Here is a 17,731-nt window from a genome sequence, read left to right as displayed (position 1 = left end):
TCCTTATCCTACACCACAGGTAGCCTATTGTGGCTGCTTGATTTCACATTGGTCTGCCCAGCTTTTTACGACCCTATTGCATTCCTACATGGGAATACTTTCCGATTCCAGCCGTCATCCACGACGGCATTTCTTGTGCGATAATTCTTCTTTTCTGTCCAATACCCCTTCGGTTCGTTTGCGCCTTTTTATAAATATTACTTTCTCAAAATGGCTGTCGAGCTGCGTACATATTCGGAAATATCGGTCAATCTTTGTTCATCTCGGCGGATCTTGTCTTTTCAAAAACTTCTCACTTGACATGTTTCCTTTACCTCATCCTACCTATCCTTGAATATCTCTTTTCTTTTCTAAAGTCGATTACAAATTCTGTAATCGAATCAGACTGCTCGCTTTACTCATGACGAATCCAATAATAGCCTCTTTGCATAATTCCGAACATTAAATTAGTATATCTGCAAGCGCCATAATCCATACATTAACGCATACCCATATCTTTCTCATGCGTCACGTATTATCCTTCATTAAGACAGCCAGTTGCTAAGAAACCTCACTTGAAATGCCCCATCCATGGACCTTCGATTCAGCTGCTCGTCCCCATGGTACCAATCTACAAAGCTAAAGCGAGCAGTCCCATGACGCCAGCTACAGCACCAGGAGCACCGTAAACGACCTTTCCAGCGGCATTTGTCTCCGTCGGGGTAGATTCGGACTCTGTCGCAGTGGCAGTGGCAGTGGATGTTTCTGCAACCACATTAGAACCAGCATGTCTTCAACGCAAACCAAGAGGCATATTCAAGAATAGGAATGGCAGGGGGCACTAACGAGTCTCCTCCGGCCCATCTGCAACACGCGTTACGTTGAACATGGGCGATTGGGCGAGGATGCCCATGTTCTCGCGGGCTGTGGAGCGGAAGTTGATTTGGTAGTTGTTTCTGTTCGTCCCGGGTTGGTATTAGACTTGGATGAGAGAAAATATAGAACAAAGAGAAGGCAACGTACGCAACAGGGATGTCCCAGACACGCTCAACGCGGTACTCGTTCTTGTCGGACTCGGCGCGGCTGGTGAGGTCCTTGCTGACGTTGCGGCCATTTGCGTTGACCAGGGTGATAGTGAAGTTTTGCGGGTCGGAGCTGTGGTTTTCCTAGTTAGTTGGTCTCTTGCGAAGGGGAGGGGGTGATGGTAATTAACTGGGAAAGACGTACGGGACGGTTGTCCATTTGATGGTGTAGGGCTTGCTGAAGTCGACTTTGTCGTTCGCGGAGGGAGAGGTAATTGTGAGAGCTGGGTAGTCACGGTTAGTATTGTGTAGTATAGGAGGATATGGAAACGTACACAGTGCAGAGACTGCAAAAGCCACGAGAAGCGCGAAGACACGCATTGTGCTTGGTTGGATGGTTGGATCTGGACCTGGTTGGTTTGGTGTGGGACGAGAAGGGGAATTTCCTTGGATGCAACAGTAAAAGTCATAGAGAGACCAATGCCTTATATAGATATTTTCCACACCGTATAAACAGAATAAACGGTCGAGGGTTTCCATTCATGCGAGGGGTCCGCAGGCTATACAATATGACCTCAGCAACTGGGAACTATTCAAGACATCTGACGTCTGATACATCGGATTCGCAACCTGGAAGGAGGAACAGCGGTTCTTCGAGGTCTGTAGGCTTTGTAGACGTTGTCAGGTCAGCGGAGCCTTCTGCAGGCACTATTGATGGTTCGCAGCTCAAGTCGGACCTCTCATGCGGCCGGCACACGCTGAATACGAGATAGGTCAGTTGTGACGCGGACGGGATTCCAATAGGAGGAAACCCAGCCATTGTGTCTTCCCCCTCGCTTCTCTATTTTGTTTGTTCTCAATAGACCGAAGGGTCTCTACGCCTCGTCTCCTGAAAGGGTTGAGGAGTTTTGATCACTCGGTTGCGAGTGCTGACACTCTGACGAGATCCTGGTCATAGTCAAAAACCATCCGCAATCGTCGACCATTTTCGACCCTTTTCGCCCACAGAAAAAGGGCTATGGGGTGAGCAGGTGTGAGACAACCCCCTTCTCAACTTGAGCTTTGTCAAGTTACAGACGAATCACCACATGATGGGCTCCGTGCCGGTCTTGCTATATGGGTTCATCCTCTCGGAGCCCGACGAAGATCAGTTTCCTTTCCAGCAGGTGCTTGAGACACATCGATCAGACCAAAAATCTCTCGTGCAGGCCACCAGTATTTATTCCACGCCGTCAATATCATTTTCGCGTCTGACACATACCCAGCCTAGGTCCTCGCTGTATCCTCCGAAATCTGCCAAACTATACAATGTTTGGCAATCGCTCCCTATGTCCGAGCAGGACAGTGGCTATTGCCTGCTATGCCCTTACACAGAGGAAAGAGTCTAGCTACAAGCCTGAGTTCGATTGCCAGTTCATGTGCCGTGCAGCCAGTACGACTCTAGAGAAACGTTCTCATTCTTCGTCTGATATAGGGGATATAGGGGATGTCCTGCCTCGTCTTGGCTTGAACTGAAACGAAGCTACTAGTCTACTAGTTTCACGTATGCCATCAAGGGGCAGGAAGGCCTCCCATTGCCGTGCGCATGGTACTACCAATGCAAGTACCTGGGTCACAACAGGTGGAGCAGTTACCCTGTGGAGCTCTGGGGTGACTCGGTACTTGTGCTTCCCAACGGCCAAATGAACACTGATATTGTGTAAGGTTGGAGTTTATTGGGGTCCCGTCATCAGTTTCCGACCTGCTATGGGCCAAATTCAAGAAGTCGAATGTGGCCCTGAACCGGCCATATCAACAAGGTGGATAACGCACGCATCCTGGCGTTGGCGGGAATAGTATCAACATCGCTTGACCCCCCGAAGATGTTAGGCCAGGGACCTATAACACTCCTAAAGCGAGTCTCAAATCATTACACTGCATATCAATATGTGCCTTCTGCGCGAGATGTATTTGGGCTTTGCGAGCACCCGCAGCAAACATTTGCCTCATGAAGCTGGTGAACTGAGACGAGGTGTCTCCTCCATGTCTCGTCTGTACCTGGCAGACAGATACAGTGTCAGAATGCACAACAGGGATTGCGTATGCTTGTTTCTTGACCGTCAGACGAGGATGCCAGACCAGCAACCTTCACAAGCTTCACCGGGGTCCTGACATTGGGCATTTAAACAGCAGTGATTTCTCTCTCAGAACTGCCAGCCACCTCCTTCTTCACCTGATCGTGCTCAAGTCCAGTGCCTGACCAACTCCTTGTGCATTGCTTTCTCTTTCTCGCCAGAAGAGTCCTCGTCACTGTCCTTCACCATGATGCTTCAATACGCTACCGTCTTTATCGGCCTTTGCGGCGCCGCCCTCACGGCCCCAACCAGAAACCCGCGGGGCATATTCCCGTTCCCCATTCTTCCCTTCCCGGGAGAGAGTGCCGGACCAGGGCTCGAACCAGTCCTTCCCTTCCCAAGCGAGTTCCCAAGCGAGCTCTCGGATTCGACTAGCGGAATATCTCGGTTTCCTTTCCTTGATAGGTGCGGCGAACTGCCTGGAGGTTTTCTTTCCGCGCTCGAGAACATTCCTTGGGAGCAGCTCAGCACCGAGGAGAGCGGCCAATCTCCGGGGCTTTTGATGGAGGAGGAAGAGATTGGTCAGGAAGAGGAGACCGAACTCATGTCCTGAATGCCCTTTCATCCGTACATGGTCTATCGCCCTCTGTCGTCAAAATCTTTGTCTTGCCCACGACTGGTCCGTTGGTGACTTTCCGAGGTCTTTGTTGTTGTTGTTGTTGATTGAGGGGTCATTGTTGATCTGGCGTTACCCTCGATAAGCTGCAAGGCACGATGGAGTATCTGATGTAAGCATGACTATTGGACGATAGTTATAGTTTCTCCAAGAAGTATAGCCACAAATGATGTATTTGCATTTGGGGGAAAAGTGTTGTACACCGTAGAAGTCCCAAGTTTAAACTCTCTAGGAGAAGGGTTGTAGAGCTCTCTTATGTCATCTGAAAATGACTCGTTTTCTCCCCCGCTTTTTAACTTGAACACAACACCCTCTCCAGGATATCTCTCCTTCCCCTTCAAAATAATACAAAACATCTATTTCCAAGGCATGCACAATAAGATCTCGAAATACTTGCACCGGACCGCCAGCGACTCTGAAGATGGATGATAGTAGTGAAGATGCGTTTCAAGTCAGTGCTCCTTCATCTCTGTCCCAATAGCCTGTAGCCTGTGGTCAGAAACAGGCGGGAATTGGAATTGAATTCCTCTGAACACCTTACTTATTCGTCCTCTTACACTGGCCAGGAACTGGAAAAAACTTACTGCCCACCACTCGACCCCGCGTTGTTCACGGCCATCGTGTCCGACTACGACTTTACAAATGCAACTCAGCTTCAACAGCTTCGCGAAACTCTCGATGCCCTCAGATTGTCCGCATGGGAACAGGAAGACCTGCCATTCGACCCCTCGGGAACAAGCGGTTTGAACTCTAGCAGCGGCCTCGAATCGGATCCGAGTCTCTCCCAGGCTGACATTCGCTCGCGCGGGACCACCGATGCCACAAGTGAATTCTCCGCTTTGAGTCTAAGCGACAAGAGCCGGTCGTCATGTTTGTCGTACATTATCGGACCCGACGGGGCGCTTTCGCTTTCCGGGGCTTCGGAAGAAGACAAAGTGTTTTATCTCTCGGAGATGTTCCCGTCCACGGAGCGCTTCTCGATTCAACATGCGCTAAGGAAATCGAACGGTGACGTTGAGCGGTCAATGGATGTTCTTCTCAATCTTGCATTCTTCGATGAAGAGCCTACTACGGAAGATGGCATAAAATTGTCCTTACCTAAAGGCGTAGATGGCTTTGAGAATGATGAGGTTGGTCGAAAGAAGAGCCGCAGGCGCAAGGGAAAAAATAAGAGCAGCCGGAACGCAACATCGCCAGTCAGCCCCGATCATGAGCTTTCGTTGTCAGAGACGAGCGGGTCCCTGAACAAGTGGGATGCTGCGCAAAAAGACGTTGACTTTATTTGTTCTCGGACTTCTCCCATCCTCAAGAGAGAAACAGTCACCTCGACCTACCACGCCAATGGAGCTTCCTTGTCTGCTGCCATTCGGGCGTTGGCAGTCGCAAATGGACCGAAAGATGAAAATGCCATCAGTGATCACCCGGTTATGGTCACACAAGTTGCTGAATTGACACAAGAATTTCCGACCATGACCCCAGAACTCCTCGCGGGTTTACTGGTCATAACAAGAAACTCCATATCAGCAGCGCACGAATTGGCAGCGGCACTAGTAGCAACACCATCACCGCCGTCAGTGGCTGATCTGATCAAAATCACAACCTCACCGCCGCCGCTCGATATTGATGAAGAAGTTTCCAGAGGGCGGGGCGCTGGGTCACGATATTCCCCTGAATACGAACAAGTGACTGCTTCCGCAGGATATCATTATGCTGCTGGCGCAGAAGCACTCACAAAGGCGTCGGCAGCCTATAAACGAGGGAAATCAGACCGGCTGATGGGAGGCGCCGCTGCATACTATTCATCTTTAGGCCGCGACCATCTCGAACGGGCGAAGAGAGATGCTGCAGCCGCTGCCGATGCGTTGGTTAATTCTCAGTCGTCCTGGAACAGCCTTGATCTCCACGGGGTCTCAGTCCAAGACGCCGTGCGCATCACCAGCTCCCGCGTTGGACAGTGGTGGGATTCACTCGGTGATTCCAAGTATATGAGAGGTAGCGATCGAGAAGCCGCACAAGGTGGTTATCGCATCATCACAGGTATGGGCCGGCACAGTCACGATGGCACCTCACGTCTTGGACCAGCGGTTGGGAAGATGTTGGCGCGCGAAGGTTGGAAGGTAGAAGTTGGCCAAGGAGTTTTGATTGTAGTAGGAGTTGTTCGGCGACGTTGATTGATCTCTTATCATCTCATGAGATACCCCTAGTATATATCGATTTTAGCCACTCTATCTATTTCAGTGAATCTCAATTCGAATTTGGGACATCATCTGCCCCCTTGATCAGTTCCAATTTTGGTATGTGAATGCAGCACAACTGGTCCTTCCGTCGCTCCGTAAATTTTCATTCGCGGCAAAGCCAAGCCTCTCCTCTGCCAACAAATTATTCCTTGCGCCTGATAGATAACCCTCGCAACGTCCTTCCCTTTATCCCACGTCACAGCGTCCAAAGCATGTCTGACGCACCATCCGATGACCAGGACTCTCGAATCGCCTCTCTAGGCGCCCAACGTACCCGCTCCACCGCAAACTCGAGCGCGCACTCCTCCCGACACACCTCGCGCGAACCTCCAAGCAAACGACAAAGACGAAGTCGGAAAACACCGACCGACGATGTGCAAGACTTTGTTCCGCGCGGCGCGACCTTCAGTGCAAACTCGCTAGACGTTGACCCGGTCACGTCACCTGTGGAAGCTTCTGCGGCGGATTCACACTCCGCCAGCGACGACTCCTCGTCTGCCAGTGAGAGTAGTAGTAGCGGGAGTAGCGAGAGTGGGAGCGAAAGCGAAAGCGAAAGCGAAAGCGATAGCGATAGCGATAGTGCTAGTGAGACGGAGAACACGAGACCAAATGCGAACGCCAATATGGGAAGTGCACCGGCGCCGAACTGGAATAAAACGGGGAAGAGTGTGATTAGAACCTCGTTGCGGAGTCGGCAACCACAAAGCGCGAGAACGAGTACAGAGCCTGCTTCTGCAATCGCAGCGAACAATAAGCAAAATGCGTCTGTTTCATCTGGCGGAGAAAGAACAAGGGAAAGGGAAGAGGGCGCTCCGGTCGCGGAAGGCGAGAGTAACACTCAGGCGCTCAGCCCGGAAGAGGGCGAAGTCGACGAAGACAAGGAAGCCTCTGCATCCTCAAAACCCATTATCTCTGACGACTCGGATGACTCTGAGTCACTGGATTCGGAGGCCGACGACTCCATCATGCTGAACACCATCAGTTCAAGAGGCCAGGATCGGGATCAGAATGGTGTGATCTCGATTTACGACGATGACGATGACGACTATGATCCAGTCAATGCAATGATTTCGAGGAACCAGGGCCAATTCAAGGACGATGCGATCTCGATTTCCGAAGATGATAGCGCAGACGATTACGATCCCGAGACTCTTTCTATCAACGGTGATGGTTACGATCCGGAGGCTCTTCCTGTCCTAAACAACCCTGCTAAAGATAATAGCATTCGCAGCATTCAAAATGGATCTGGGGCTGGCGCAAAAGAAGATGCCTTTGCTCGCTTCTCGCAAAAGTACCCCGCCGCGCCTCTTATTCTTGCTGACCTCGATCGCGAGGATCTGGAAACACAAGCTCGGACTATGTTTTATGATCGAGATATCAACGACGTCAACCTGCAGTTACCTATTACATGCATAGAGTGCTTGCGGGAGGGCCATCTCGCCGAAGTCTGTCCTACGAAGGAGGTATGCCTGACCCTCGGATCCTTGAATTCCCATCAAACAGACACCAACTAACCCCTCGGCAGTGTGTTCACTGCGGCGCTTGGAACAAACATCAAAGCACCCTTTGCCCTCGATGGCGCCGATGCCAGCGATGTCGCGAACGCGGCCACGATCACAAACAGTGTCCCTCCGCTTTAAAGAGCTCAGCAAACGAAACTCCCTGTGACTTGTGCGGATCTCAGGAACACACCGAACTCGACTGTGGCTACCTTTGGCAACTTCCGCGTCCAGACACAACCGCTCAGCCGGTCCTGGTCTCCATCTCCTGCGCCAACTGCCTCAGCAGCCACCATTTAATAGGTGACTGCCCCACTCCGACCAGGCCATTCACCAGCTCGACAACGTTCACGCTTCGCGGAATTGACCCCGAGATCATCACAAATATCAACTCTGTCGTTGGCCCTCAACGCGGCGGCGGACCCAGCATACCATCAGGCCGCCAGCAAGGCTTGAAGATTCGAGGGCGAGCCGACCAGGCACGTTCCCCATCTCCCGAAAGCGACGATATGATGTCTCGCGTCGGCAAAAAGGGGCCAATCGGCGGGAACCGTAATGCGAATAGAGGGAATATCAACATTCGGATCGGTGGTAGTGCCGGGAAGAATAGGAATCCGGGACCCCCTCCGCCGCCGCCAGCTAGGGATTACCGAGACCGAGAGGACGCATATTCGAGGAATTATAATCCTCGTCAGCGGTCGATGTCCCCTGGTCGGGACAGGAGGCCTGGGAGGGGAAGAGGAGGTTGGCAGCCGGGGCCGCCAAGGTCTCCGCCACGTGGCCAGGGGCGGCCGCCTCCTCCCCGCCCAGGTCGAGGTGGTGGTCGTGGGAATGGACGTGGACGCGGTGGAGGTCACCGAGGTGGAGGAGACTCATCTTACCGGCCTATGCCTAGTGCGGCTAAGAAGGCCTGGGACAAATATCGGCTGTGATGAGTAAAAAAGTCGTGATACTAATTCCTTGCAGGCCGGTGAAAACAGCGGCAATCCGTTTAGATCATCGATGTCTTGAGTGATCGACCTAAGATTCCAGGTGAACCTTGACTTACGGCAGCTGGTAGATATGCTGTACAGTTTCCGTGACACCGGCTGTAACCACCAGAATTGCAAGATTTCGTGTTCAGATGTCTATCGAGATCATATTCTCCAGTTATCTATCATAGGTCTGCGCTCAAGCCTCCCCATCAGTCGCAGAGAACTCGGCTCTACTTTTGTTACCGGTGAATCCATTCTCCAGTATTTCGATGAGCTCGTTCAACTTTTCAATACACAAGTCTGTGTGCATGTGCTCCTTCAGGTGACCGTTATGATCGTTGAGCAGCAGCACCGTAGCTGCTCCGGCAGTGTGACCGGCGGTCATATCATCAATGCTATCACCGACCTAGAACGGCAGTATAAGTCTCCAGGCACCCAAGGATTGCGAAGGATGGGAAGCGGCTCAATTTCAGGGCTAAATACCATGATTAGGTTGTCACCCCGATTTCCGAGACCCCATTCATGGGCGATATGCAAGATACCTGCTGGATCAGGCTTTGGGAGCAGCCCTGGGGTCTCCCTGGTGATGATAGGCATAAAGACATGAGTGGGAAGGTGGTTCTGGAGGAGATTCGTAACAGGCGTTCTAAACCATCAGCCGCCGCATTGAATCATTCTGTTTCCGGTTTCTGCAAGCAGGAAGAAATGAATAACATACTCAAAATTCCTTGTACATAACGCCCTTTTGATTCCTCTCTCCTGCAGATACTCCATTAGTTCTACCAGTCCCGGCTGCGGCTCCTGGTGCTGCATCGCCTCGTGCTCAATGGCCTTGATCTTGTTGCTGGCCTCGAGCTGCTCCTCGGCTGTAGGGAGTCTACGGATGTGATGCAGAATGTCGACTGATTTACTGATCCCCAGCGCTGCACTGCTTGGGTTTAGCGATTATCTTCGGCTAGTTGGCTGAGGAAGGGGGCGTACCGCATTTCACCAAACATGTAATTTTGCGGAAGACTGACAAAAGTTAGTGACAATGCACTTGTGGTGGAATATTGGAGAGCACACCATAATGTTCCATCAACGTCAAAAACGATACCCTTCAATTTAGGCGCATCGGATGATTCGCGATTGCCTTGGCTAAGAGGTGCGAAGCGCCGTTGGCGGAAGGTGTAATCTTGGAGGGAGGCCATGAGGCGTGAGGATGCACTAAAGGGTGCTCTAGTATCCAGCTTATGAAAGCGCAATCTACGTGCGATGCCGCGGTGAATCCGAAGGGAGGCACGAGGAAGGAGAGTATTCATGGGTGGAGGTGGGGAGATGGAAGATGGGATGACTGGGAGTGGAGATAAGATGGAGACATGCGGCACCTGCCATCTTCCAGCAAGTATACAATCGGCCGGTGGCACTGGCTCCTTCCTCGCTGAACCCGCCATTGCCATCCGCTACTGGCGATTTTCCCTCATCTCTTTTCTTTTCATCCAGCTTTCAGGATGAACTTGAACCCCCTCATGGCTTATAGCTCATCCTCACTTCGGCCACTATGACCGACTACTCCCATCCAAGCCTGGACCTGGTCTCTGAGCATGACCCCGACCTCCCACATGGCGAAAATGATCATGATCCAATCAGTCGTAACGTCCAGCTCGGAAACACCCTCTCCCTTATGAAAGCTGTCGTTGAACTCAAGTTTCTCCAGACTACGACAGCCATCCTGCGAATCGGCAGATCCAACTCAGGACCAAACCCAAGTCTTCGCCGTGCTATCGGCCGCAGAGAGCAGCGCATTGCATACATCGTTAATTCCATGACCAAGGACGAATTTGAGAAAATTTCAGAGAGTCTTACACCGCGAGCTCTCGGCCAGTCGAATCTCAGCCCGTCTGAAATATTAGAGGCGCACACACCTACGAAACAGATCTCACAGGCCGACGAGAGATATTTACGTGTCTCGCCCAGCTCTTCTACGGCCAGGCCGAAGCATGGCGGTCTGTTTGGTCAAGACACAGGCGCAACGGTGGTAGTAGATGGGAATGTGGACAATAGGATGGGTGGTGGAACCGGCGCCGAAAATGGGAAAGAGTCCCCCGAGCTCTCCTCACCACACCCAGCGCGCGTTAGCGACTCGATCTACTCATCGATAGGAAGGAGTCTCTCCGTGAGTAATGTTCAATCGGTCTCATCGGGTCCCCGACAGTGCAAGGTGGTTCCGGCTGCTCAGTATAAAAAGATCGTCTCAGAGAAGGAACCGCAGTTCAGCTTCGTCAGCCAGCCCTGGTCGATTGACTCCTTGGTCGCAGAGAGTTCTCGCATTGATCGCTCAGCGCTCGAGATCAGCGAACATCCCAATGAACATATCAATGAGCATCGCCATCTGAAATCCGCCGATAGTTTTCCAGGCGAGTTCCCGATTAGTGAAGGACTGGAGTATAGTTCCCTGGCAACGGCAAAACATCACTCACGCATTCCTTCAGTGAGGACCTCGGTGCGACCATTTTCTGACCTGTAACCAATCTTGTCTCCTCTGCGCTGTGCCATCATTACCAGTCTCGTGGAGGCATGATTATCCAATGGCTTCATTCTGTACACCACAATTCATAGCCTGCTGTATCAAAGACATTCTTCCTGATGAATTGCATGATCAAGATACCCCATAGCCTTGACAAAGATCTTGGCACTATCCAAGAAGCGCTTCTTGCTGTCGGCATCCGTATCCATTCCGGTAAACGCTCCTCGAGTTACCTCAAAATCAGTATGCTTCACCGCGGTCCAGATAATATGCACATCATCGGCAGACAGTGGAATCTACTATTGTCAGCTCAAAGTAGTATATGGGGAGTCAATCAACATACCATATTAGGGTACGACCACATGAAGGTAAACGACGCTGTCCCGGGCAGCCTATCGACCCAGTACCTCGCGCTGGGCACAACCGCAATCGTATCCGCAATCAACAACGTCCTCAGCTCCTTCCACCAAAGCACCGTACTACCAGGGAAATGTCCACCCGTCTTGATAACCACCAGCTCAGCCTCCCCCTCTCTCTTCTCGCTCCCTACTGCCTTATTACCCCAAGCCTTTGTTCCGGTGAAGCACAACTCTCCTCCCGTAAAGAACACCTGCTTCTCCCCACGGATAACCACCCATTCCTCATCTTCAGCGGACAAATAGACAGGGCAATCAAATATCTCAGCCCAGAGCAAATGTGTGGTATAGTAGTGTGGATGCGAGATGACGATCGCATCGATTCCACCGAGCTCTTTGACCCGGGCAATCGTCTCGTCGTCAATGTACGTGATACAGTCCCACAAGAGGTTAAACGTCCCCGAACCCGAAGGTCGCTCTAAATTCGTCCGACACAGGAACGCCCTCTGCCCGATCGCCTGCTTTGGCTCAGTGTGAATGGAGATCAGAGCGTCTTTGTGAATCGGGTCGGGAGTGAAGACGTTGGTGTATGAGGGGTTCTGGGAGTCGCGGAGTGTGCGCAGTGTGGTCCAGGACTGACTGTCGGGCATATTAGTTCCAATGCTCTTTATTTACTTCTTTGGTTATCTTTTATTTTCGGGGGCGGTTAGATAGATGGGGCTGTTGGCTGAGATACTGACCCTGTTGGTGGAACGTATTGTCGTGGGTCGTCGCAGATCTTGCAGGAAGTGGGGTTCGAAGGAGTCGTGAATTGTGTCCCGCAGGTTGAGCAGATGGCGAGATCTAGAAGGTCTGTCATTTTGTGAACCCTGGTGGCGATATGGCTATTCGAAAGTTGAGTGGAATGACGATGGTTTATGGAGAATTCAAGATAGATAAGGGGAGTCCGAGACGGAGACCCCGCAGTAAATACGATACAGCTTACCCCGCATTAGATTAAAGAATGGATTATGGAGGTGTCCAAAAGGGGAGGTTGAAGGACTCGTGAGATTGTTCGAAGTCTAAATACTAGTAAATCCTTTGTACGAGCAGTGCTTTTGCCATCTGACACATGATTAAAAACAGAAATATGCAGAGAGAAGGAAATCGCTAGGTACATGGTTGTGAAAATGGCAAACAAAAAAGTTACACATCCTCGTTCCGCCGCTTCATGGACAAATGTATGTGAAGAAAATATGCAAGACGCCAAGGTCATGGACATGGAATGGAACCAAGAGAAACAGTGCTGCTCATCAAGTCGTGATATTAAAGAGAAATATAACGAGTGTCAAACTCGCTTTTTAGTAGTCGTGCTCGTCGTCAACTTGCTCCGGGCTGTCCCGGTAGTTCTTCTGTCGCATGCTAGGGCTGTTGTACTGACTGCCAGAGTTCAAAGGACGGGGTCCAGTAGGCTTTCGAGGAGGCGGTGTGCTACGGGGAGACTTCATAGCAGAGCTCTATATGGCAACGAGTTAGCAATGGATGACATAAAGATTGCAATGCTTGGAACTTACCCGTGAAGCAACCCGGTCCGAATAAGACTGTTCTTCCTCCTTGATCTTTGGCGGCCTTTCTGGAAACAAAGGTCCGTCATCCTTGATCTTCGGTGGCCTCGGAGGCCCCTGTCGCCCAGTTCGCGAACTAGACTCTGAGTAGCCTGCATCAGAGATCGGAGAGAGACGGCTTCCACCGCTGAATCTTCGGTTCCCATTCAGAGCAGAGAAGCTAGGGTTGGAACCCCATTGATCTGAGTGATTGGCAGGCGCCCCGTATATTTGTGCCTGAGACTCCAGCTGAGATTGATAGCGCCCAGTAGGACCCTGGCGAGGCTGAGGATGCTGCATGTCGAGGCTGTCCCGATGCGCCCTGTATTTAGGGGCTTCGGAGACCTGAGATGGAACCAACGGAGATGAAGGCCTGTTCTCCTGGTGCTGAAGCCCCTCATCGAGGGTCAAGTTCGAGCGGATCCTGTCGTCACCCTGGGGATCATAGTAATCTGTCGTCTTATAGGCGGCATTTCCGAGATCAGATCCGGATCGTGACGTGTCAAACGACACCCGCTCTTTGCGACCGGGTTGCATGCTGTTGCGGATATTGTCACCCATGGAAGATGCTGTGGTCTTTGACCAACGAGAAATCTTGGGAAAGAATGACGAGCTGCTGGATTTGTGCTTCCGTGACTTGTCGTTCGTCTTTGGGGTTGTCTCATTGCTATGACTGAGGGCGGCCGACGCAGCCGCAGTTCGTGGGGGTGTTGAAAGGGGTACGGATCCGGCCCTCGCCTGTTGTGTGTCTCCAGTTTCCTGTAATGGCAGCTGCGGGCTCAGAAATTCTCCCCGTTCGTCGATTTCCTCATCCTCGTCAGCTTCGTGAACCGTGCTGACACGAGTGTCGATATCTCTCCGTTGTCCAGTCGCTCGCGTTTCGGGCGCCGCCCGGGAGGAATTGGAAAGATAACCGGACTGATCCCCAGGGGAAGAGGTGCCGGCAATGCCCTCAGGCTCATAGCCATCAAGATCGATGCTGGCTGGGCCTCGGTTGCCGCTACGAAGCACGTCATTCTGACTGCTACGCAGAGCCTCCATTTCATCCAGAAGCTGTTCAAGCATTTCTTCAATTCTGGTCAAGTCGTTCGAGGATTTGAGGCTTAAGCCCTTGAGCGCACGCTTGAACAGGTTCTTTCGCTTCGCAGGCAAATCTTCGGCATCGTCCAGGGAAGCCTGCCGAGTGCTCTTACTGCCACTTACGGGTAGTGGGCGAGGGCCACCTATAGCTTTGTAGGTTCGCTCGTGCTGTCGGTCGTTGGCCTCCAGTAGCATGCCATCTTGTTGGGCGATAAACTTCTTCATCTCCTCGAAAGAGTTGCGCATTTCAGCGGCACTTCGAACAAGAGTCACCAGGATCTCTGTATCTCGTGCATTTCGCTGAGCGTCTCGAACGGTAAGCTGTAATCTGTTAGTAAAGGTGTTCAAGACCTGCTGTACATGAAACTCACATGATCCATGAGTGCGACGATATCTTTAGACTGGATTCGCTCGATACCTCGTCCTGTTGCACTGTCATAGAGAGGAGATTCGACCCCATGGGAGTAACCGCTAAAGTGTCGTTGATGTGATGTCCCGAATTCGTCCTCACCTCCGGTTGGGCTATCAAACAGACCAAGCCCATTGGCGTCAATGCCCCCAAAGCCCTTGCTAGCTTGCTGGGGACTTGGAGAGAGTGGATTAGCTGCCGACACGTAACCTTCGTCTTTGGCGCCTGGTGGTGTGCTGTACAGATGCTCGTTTGCGTATTGCTGGTCATCGTATGTGCCAGCGTTGTACTCATCTTCTGGGTAGTAATCATGCTCATACCCCGATTGTCCGGCAGCCAGGCCGAGACCTGCACCGGTGGCAGCGACAGCAGCGGTATTGTCAAAGAGAGGGGATTGACCCTTCGCTGATGAGGGGTTATAAGGCCAGGCAGTATCAGGGGCAACGCCTCCGATCGGACCTTGAATGATAGACGGATTCGTATTGATTTCTGACTCGGTTTCTGGGCTCAATTCGCGCTCATGAAGAGCAGGACTTTCACCCTCGCGGTGCTTGCCAGCAAACATTTGAACGGGGTCAGTAAGATCGTCTAAAGACTGCGTGACGCTCTGTGGTGGCGATGTGACTCCCATGCGCCTAGGAAAGGAGGTAGCGTCAGGACTCGAGGCATCTTGTCGTTGCTTCAAAGGACTGCCGCGCCGAGACGTTTGAGCTACTTCGTTTGGTTGTCCCAAAGATCTCGTGCTGCCACCTTCATGCTGCACAAACGTGTTGGTTGAATGCGAATAACTTCCACCGGACTGATTTGACTTCGTGTCTAAGATTGACGGATCAAGGACTGAAGCCACCGCTGACTCAACGGCTGACGGATGGACAAATTGAGGATTAATACCAATGCCCTCCGCAACCGGACGACCTTGGTTTGCCTTTTCGACAAAGTCAATTTCGCTGTCATCGGTGTAGTTGGTCATATGTTTGGCGTCGGTACTGGCGGTTTCCGCCACGGAGTACCGGTAGGGTTCCTCCTCTTCTTCGGATTCCTCCGCCCAGTGTTTATCTCCTGCTGTCTGCGGAGACAAGATAGATGAGCCCTCGTAGCCAAGCTCCGGGCCGGCTGTTTGCTGGTTTCGGAGAATTTCGTCCTGGCTTTCAGCGCTGATGCCTCCCGGCCGCTTAGATCTTGCAAGGCTCGTGCTAGGGGCCGAAGAGAGCGATTCGATCGAGAGACGAGGCTCCATGTCCTTTTCATCTCCAGAGAACTCTTGCGGAACATGCTGAGTGGAACCTTGCCTAACGTGAGACTCGCTCTGGTTGCTGGCCACGCTCTGAATGGGGCTAAGAGCGCGCCTGACGCTCAGATGGTCACCATAATCAAGATCGCGATGAGCAGAGGGAGAATCCAGCAGGTTAGCTGCTGCCGCTGCTGCGATAGCGCCAGCTGCTGCTTCGCCGATAGGCGAATGAGTCCAATCCCGATCGGAGGCGCTGTGGATAGACAAGTTGTGGCTGGACATGTTACTGTGTTTTAGTCCTAGGTCGTGGCGTGAACTGAGGGGACTGCGAACTGGTGTGTGTGCAGGGGATGATCGCATCACATCTTCGGCCGGACTCTCGGGTTCCAGTGTTTGGTCTGAGAGAATCGAGTCTCTGGTCATCAGATCGGATTCGATGGCGCTTCGAAGGGGCATAGGAGCCACATTGTGCCTCTTGAACACCAGTTCCGTCTCGTTGATACCTTTAGGTTCGCTATCACGACGGCCCTCGTACTTATCTAAACTCGAATTTGACTCATGGTGATGGAGGTTGGCAGCGGTCAAACGGCTACCGACAATGGCAGCTTTTTCGGCGTCGCGTAGCCCTTTGCTTCTTTGGCGGCGAACCTTATCTTGCTCAGTCAGCTCTGGTCGAAGACCTTTGACATAGCCCGTCTCCGAGGTCATCTCGCTGTCCCGGCTAGCCCTACGCTCCTTTTGAGACGAAACCGAGTCACCAGCAAGGAGTATCCCTTCATCTTGGCTGTCTTTGTTGAGAACAACCTTAGGCTTCCGAACATTTGGTGCACTGGCATGTTTCGAAAGCCGTCGTACTAGTCCTTCACCGGATGGGGAGCTTGTTGATGAGTACGGCGTGTTCAAGTCGCGCTCAAACTTTGACGTATTGGAAATCACTTTTTGATCCTTCTTGAGCTCCTTGAGTTCTGGCAGAATCAGCCTTCGAATGGCATCTTCTACAGTCTCGAGAAGCTTTGGATTGTTCAAGGAAGATTTGGATGTGTTGGATCGGAAGGAATACTGGTCACCAGAGCGACGGTGTGACGAAACAGCGGACGCGCTAAGCAGACTAGACTCGGGACTGGCCATGTCGTCGTCTTTCGTATAGCGTCGGCGGCGGGGAGATTTGATGTCTACTTCCTGGTAGTCGATTCCCCGGTTCTTTTCCGACCGGCGTTTGCTTGAGGCCTCGCGAGAGTAGTTACTGACTTTCTCAGCGGCGCGTTGGGCGATTCTCTCCGTACTCAGACTGCGACTTCTCTGTCGGCTTGGTGTTTTGAGAAAACCTTTCTGATCGGGCTCTTCAATCTCCCTCTCTAGACTTTGGCTGCGTTTGTGTCGTGGGCCGGATGATGGAGCGTCAAGCATGCTATCCGCAGGCATAGACGAGACCTCCGAAGTCGGCAGGTATCGGCGGTCGCGAGATACAGCAGACAGCTCGCTGCCCTGCTCGCGATTCAAAAGTTCGATCTCCACCGGTCCGGAATGTTGGTTTTCATCTGCGGAAGAGGTATAACTCAGGTCATCGCCAGCAGCCTCGCCACCTGGTTTCTGTTTTGACGGGGAGCCGAAAGAAATGCGGCGCGAGTACGAGGGTCTCCGATTCCCGCTCGAGTCAGTGATGTGAACACTCGGCTCTTTGGACTTCTTCCCCGATGACGGGGTAACCCTGACCCGAACACTGGGGCGGGAGACTATAGCGCCAGACCCTCCCTTCCCGCCCTCGAAGTACTCGATGAGCAGGGAGGTCTGGGAGTGGTGCCCTGAGCGGGACAGTTTGGAATCCTCCCCGCGGGAGCGGTGTTTCCGTCGGGTAGGAATTGTGACGGGACTCCCGTCGTCGGGAATCGAGTACGATGTCTTGTCTGTGCGGCGAGATATGTCAGTTCCCAAGTCAGTGCCAGTAACGCTGCTGCCAACGGTGTCGACAATGGATTCTGTGGGGGCTGGCAGGATCGGCCTTCGGGTGCTGACTCCCATGACGGAGCAGAAAGTGGGAGAGGTATCTCTTGTATAGGTTCTTTCAGGCAGCCAAGTAGCCCATAGTCTGCTGGCTTTCCCTTGTCCTTTTCGGAAGATATAACAC

General features: G+C 52.2%; 8 protein-coding genes across 8 annotated transcripts; 4 read left to right on the top strand and 4 right to left on the bottom strand.

The window, feature by feature from the left end:
• Positions 1–610: 610 nt before the first annotated feature.
• On the bottom strand, positions 611–1,382 carry BJX68DRAFT_260276 (GPI anchored serine-threonine rich family protein; the record flags this gene model as incomplete). The annotated part of the gene is made up of 5 exons (XM_071043850.1): positions 611–744; positions 826–935; positions 1,003–1,134; positions 1,207–1,285; positions 1,337–1,382. 5 exons carry the CDS (start codon positions 1,380–1,382, stop codon positions 611–613), a joined length of 501 nt encoding a protein of 166 aa, XP_070905543.1.
• Positions 1,383–3,302: 1,920 nt separating this feature from the next.
• BJX68DRAFT_260275 (uncharacterized protein) lies at positions 3,303–3,668 on the top strand (the record flags this gene model as incomplete). The annotated part of the gene is made up of 1 exon (XM_071043849.1): positions 3,303–3,668. The coding sequence occupies one exon, from the start codon at positions 3,303–3,305 to the stop codon at positions 3,666–3,668; it is 366 nt and encodes a 121-aa protein (XP_070905542.1).
• A 300-nt stretch (positions 3,669–3,968) lies between these two features.
• On the top strand, positions 3,969–6,011 carry BJX68DRAFT_222562 (Smr domain protein). Its single transcript, XM_071038010.1, has 2 exons — positions 3,969–4,182; positions 4,298–6,011. Exons 1-2 carry the CDS (start codon positions 4,153–4,155, stop codon positions 5,900–5,902), a joined length of 1,635 nt encoding a protein of 544 aa, XP_070905541.1. The 5' UTR covers positions 3,969–4,152; the 3' UTR covers positions 5,903–6,011.
• A 112-nt stretch (positions 6,012–6,123) lies between these two features.
• Positions 6,124–8,681, top strand: BJX68DRAFT_5219 (zinc knuckle domain protein). Its single transcript, XM_071049323.1, has 2 exons — positions 6,124–7,431; positions 7,494–8,681. The coding sequence occupies exons 1-2, from the start codon at positions 6,181–6,183 to the stop codon at positions 8,397–8,399; spliced, it is 2,157 nt and encodes a 718-aa protein (XP_070905540.1). The 5' UTR covers positions 6,124–6,180; the 3' UTR covers positions 8,400–8,681.
• On the bottom strand, positions 8,638–9,631 carry BJX68DRAFT_260272 (putative haloacid dehalogenase-like hydrolase; the record flags this gene model as incomplete). The annotated part of the gene is made up of 5 exons (XM_071043848.1): positions 8,638–8,847; positions 8,925–9,087; positions 9,160–9,369; positions 9,423–9,455; positions 9,507–9,631. The coding sequence occupies 5 exons, from the start codon at positions 9,629–9,631 to the stop codon at positions 8,638–8,640; spliced, it is 741 nt and encodes a 246-aa protein (XP_070905539.1).
• Positions 9,632–9,804: 173 nt separating this feature from the next.
• BJX68DRAFT_5206 (uncharacterized protein) lies at positions 9,805–11,114 on the top strand. Its single transcript, XM_071049320.1, has one exon. It carries the CDS (start codon positions 9,982–9,984, stop codon positions 10,945–10,947), a length of 966 nt encoding a protein of 321 aa, XP_070905538.1. The 5' UTR covers positions 9,805–9,981; the 3' UTR covers positions 10,948–11,114.
• On the bottom strand, positions 10,648–12,286 carry BJX68DRAFT_5156 (putative metallo-beta-lactamase domain protein). The gene is made up of 3 exons (XM_071049309.1): positions 12,044–12,286; positions 11,291–11,942; positions 10,648–11,243 (listed from the first exon to the last, which is right to left on the bottom strand). The coding sequence occupies exons 1-3, from the start codon at positions 12,160–12,162 to the stop codon at positions 11,049–11,051; spliced, it is 966 nt and encodes a 321-aa protein (XP_070905537.1). The 5' UTR covers positions 12,163–12,286; the 3' UTR covers positions 10,648–11,048.
• A 44-nt stretch (positions 12,287–12,330) lies between these two features.
• Positions 12,331–17,625, bottom strand: BJX68DRAFT_273795 (uncharacterized protein; the record flags this gene model as incomplete). The annotated part of the gene is made up of 3 exons (XM_071047540.1): positions 12,331–12,799; positions 12,857–14,287; positions 14,338–17,625. The coding sequence occupies 3 exons, from the start codon at positions 17,623–17,625 to the stop codon at positions 12,644–12,646; spliced, it is 4,875 nt and encodes a 1,624-aa protein (XP_070905536.1). The 3' UTR covers positions 12,331–12,643.
• Positions 17,626–17,731: the final 106 nt, after the last annotated feature.

Source organism: Aspergillus pseudodeflectus (genome assembly GCF_044049435.1).
Source record: "Aspergillus pseudodeflectus strain CBS 756.74 chromosome Unknown BJX68scaffold_1, whole genome shotgun sequence".
Lineage (NCBI taxonomy): Eukaryota > Fungi > Ascomycota > Eurotiomycetes > Eurotiales > Aspergillaceae > Aspergillus > Aspergillus pseudodeflectus.
This window is presented reverse-complemented; position numbering and strand designations above follow the sequence as displayed.

Excerpts from the sequence above, each read along its gene's own strand:
- BJX68DRAFT_5156 (XM_071049309.1), bottom strand. The coding sequence starts at position 12,162 with ATGACAGACCTTCTAGATCTCGCCATCTGCTCAACCTGCGGGACACAA. Across the intron at positions 11,943-12,043 it reads CAATACGTTCCACCAACAGG|TCAGTCCTGGACCACACTGC; the intron begins GTCAGTATCTCA and ends TATGCCCGACAG. Across the intron at positions 11,244-11,290 it reads TGTGGTCGTACCCTAATATG|ATTCCACTGTCTGCCGATGA; the intron begins GTATGTTGATTG and ends TGACAATAGTAG.
- BJX68DRAFT_5206 (XM_071049320.1), top strand. The coding sequence starts at position 9,982 with ATGACCGACTACTCCCATCCAAGCCTGGACCTGGTCTCTGAGCATGAC.
- BJX68DRAFT_5219 (XM_071049323.1), top strand. The coding sequence starts at position 6,181 with ATGTCTGACGCACCATCCGATGACCAGGACTCTCGAATCGCCTCTCTA. Across the intron at positions 7,432-7,493 it reads AAGTCTGTCCTACGAAGGAG|TGTGTTCACTGCGGCGCTTG; the intron begins GTATGCCTGACC and ends ACCCCTCGGCAG.
- BJX68DRAFT_222562 (XM_071038010.1), top strand. The coding sequence starts at position 4,153 with ATGGATGATAGTAGTGAAGATGCGTTTCAA. Across the intron at positions 4,183-4,297 it reads GTAGTGAAGATGCGTTTCAA|GAACTGGAAAAAACTTACTG; the intron begins GTCAGTGCTCCT and ends TACACTGGCCAG.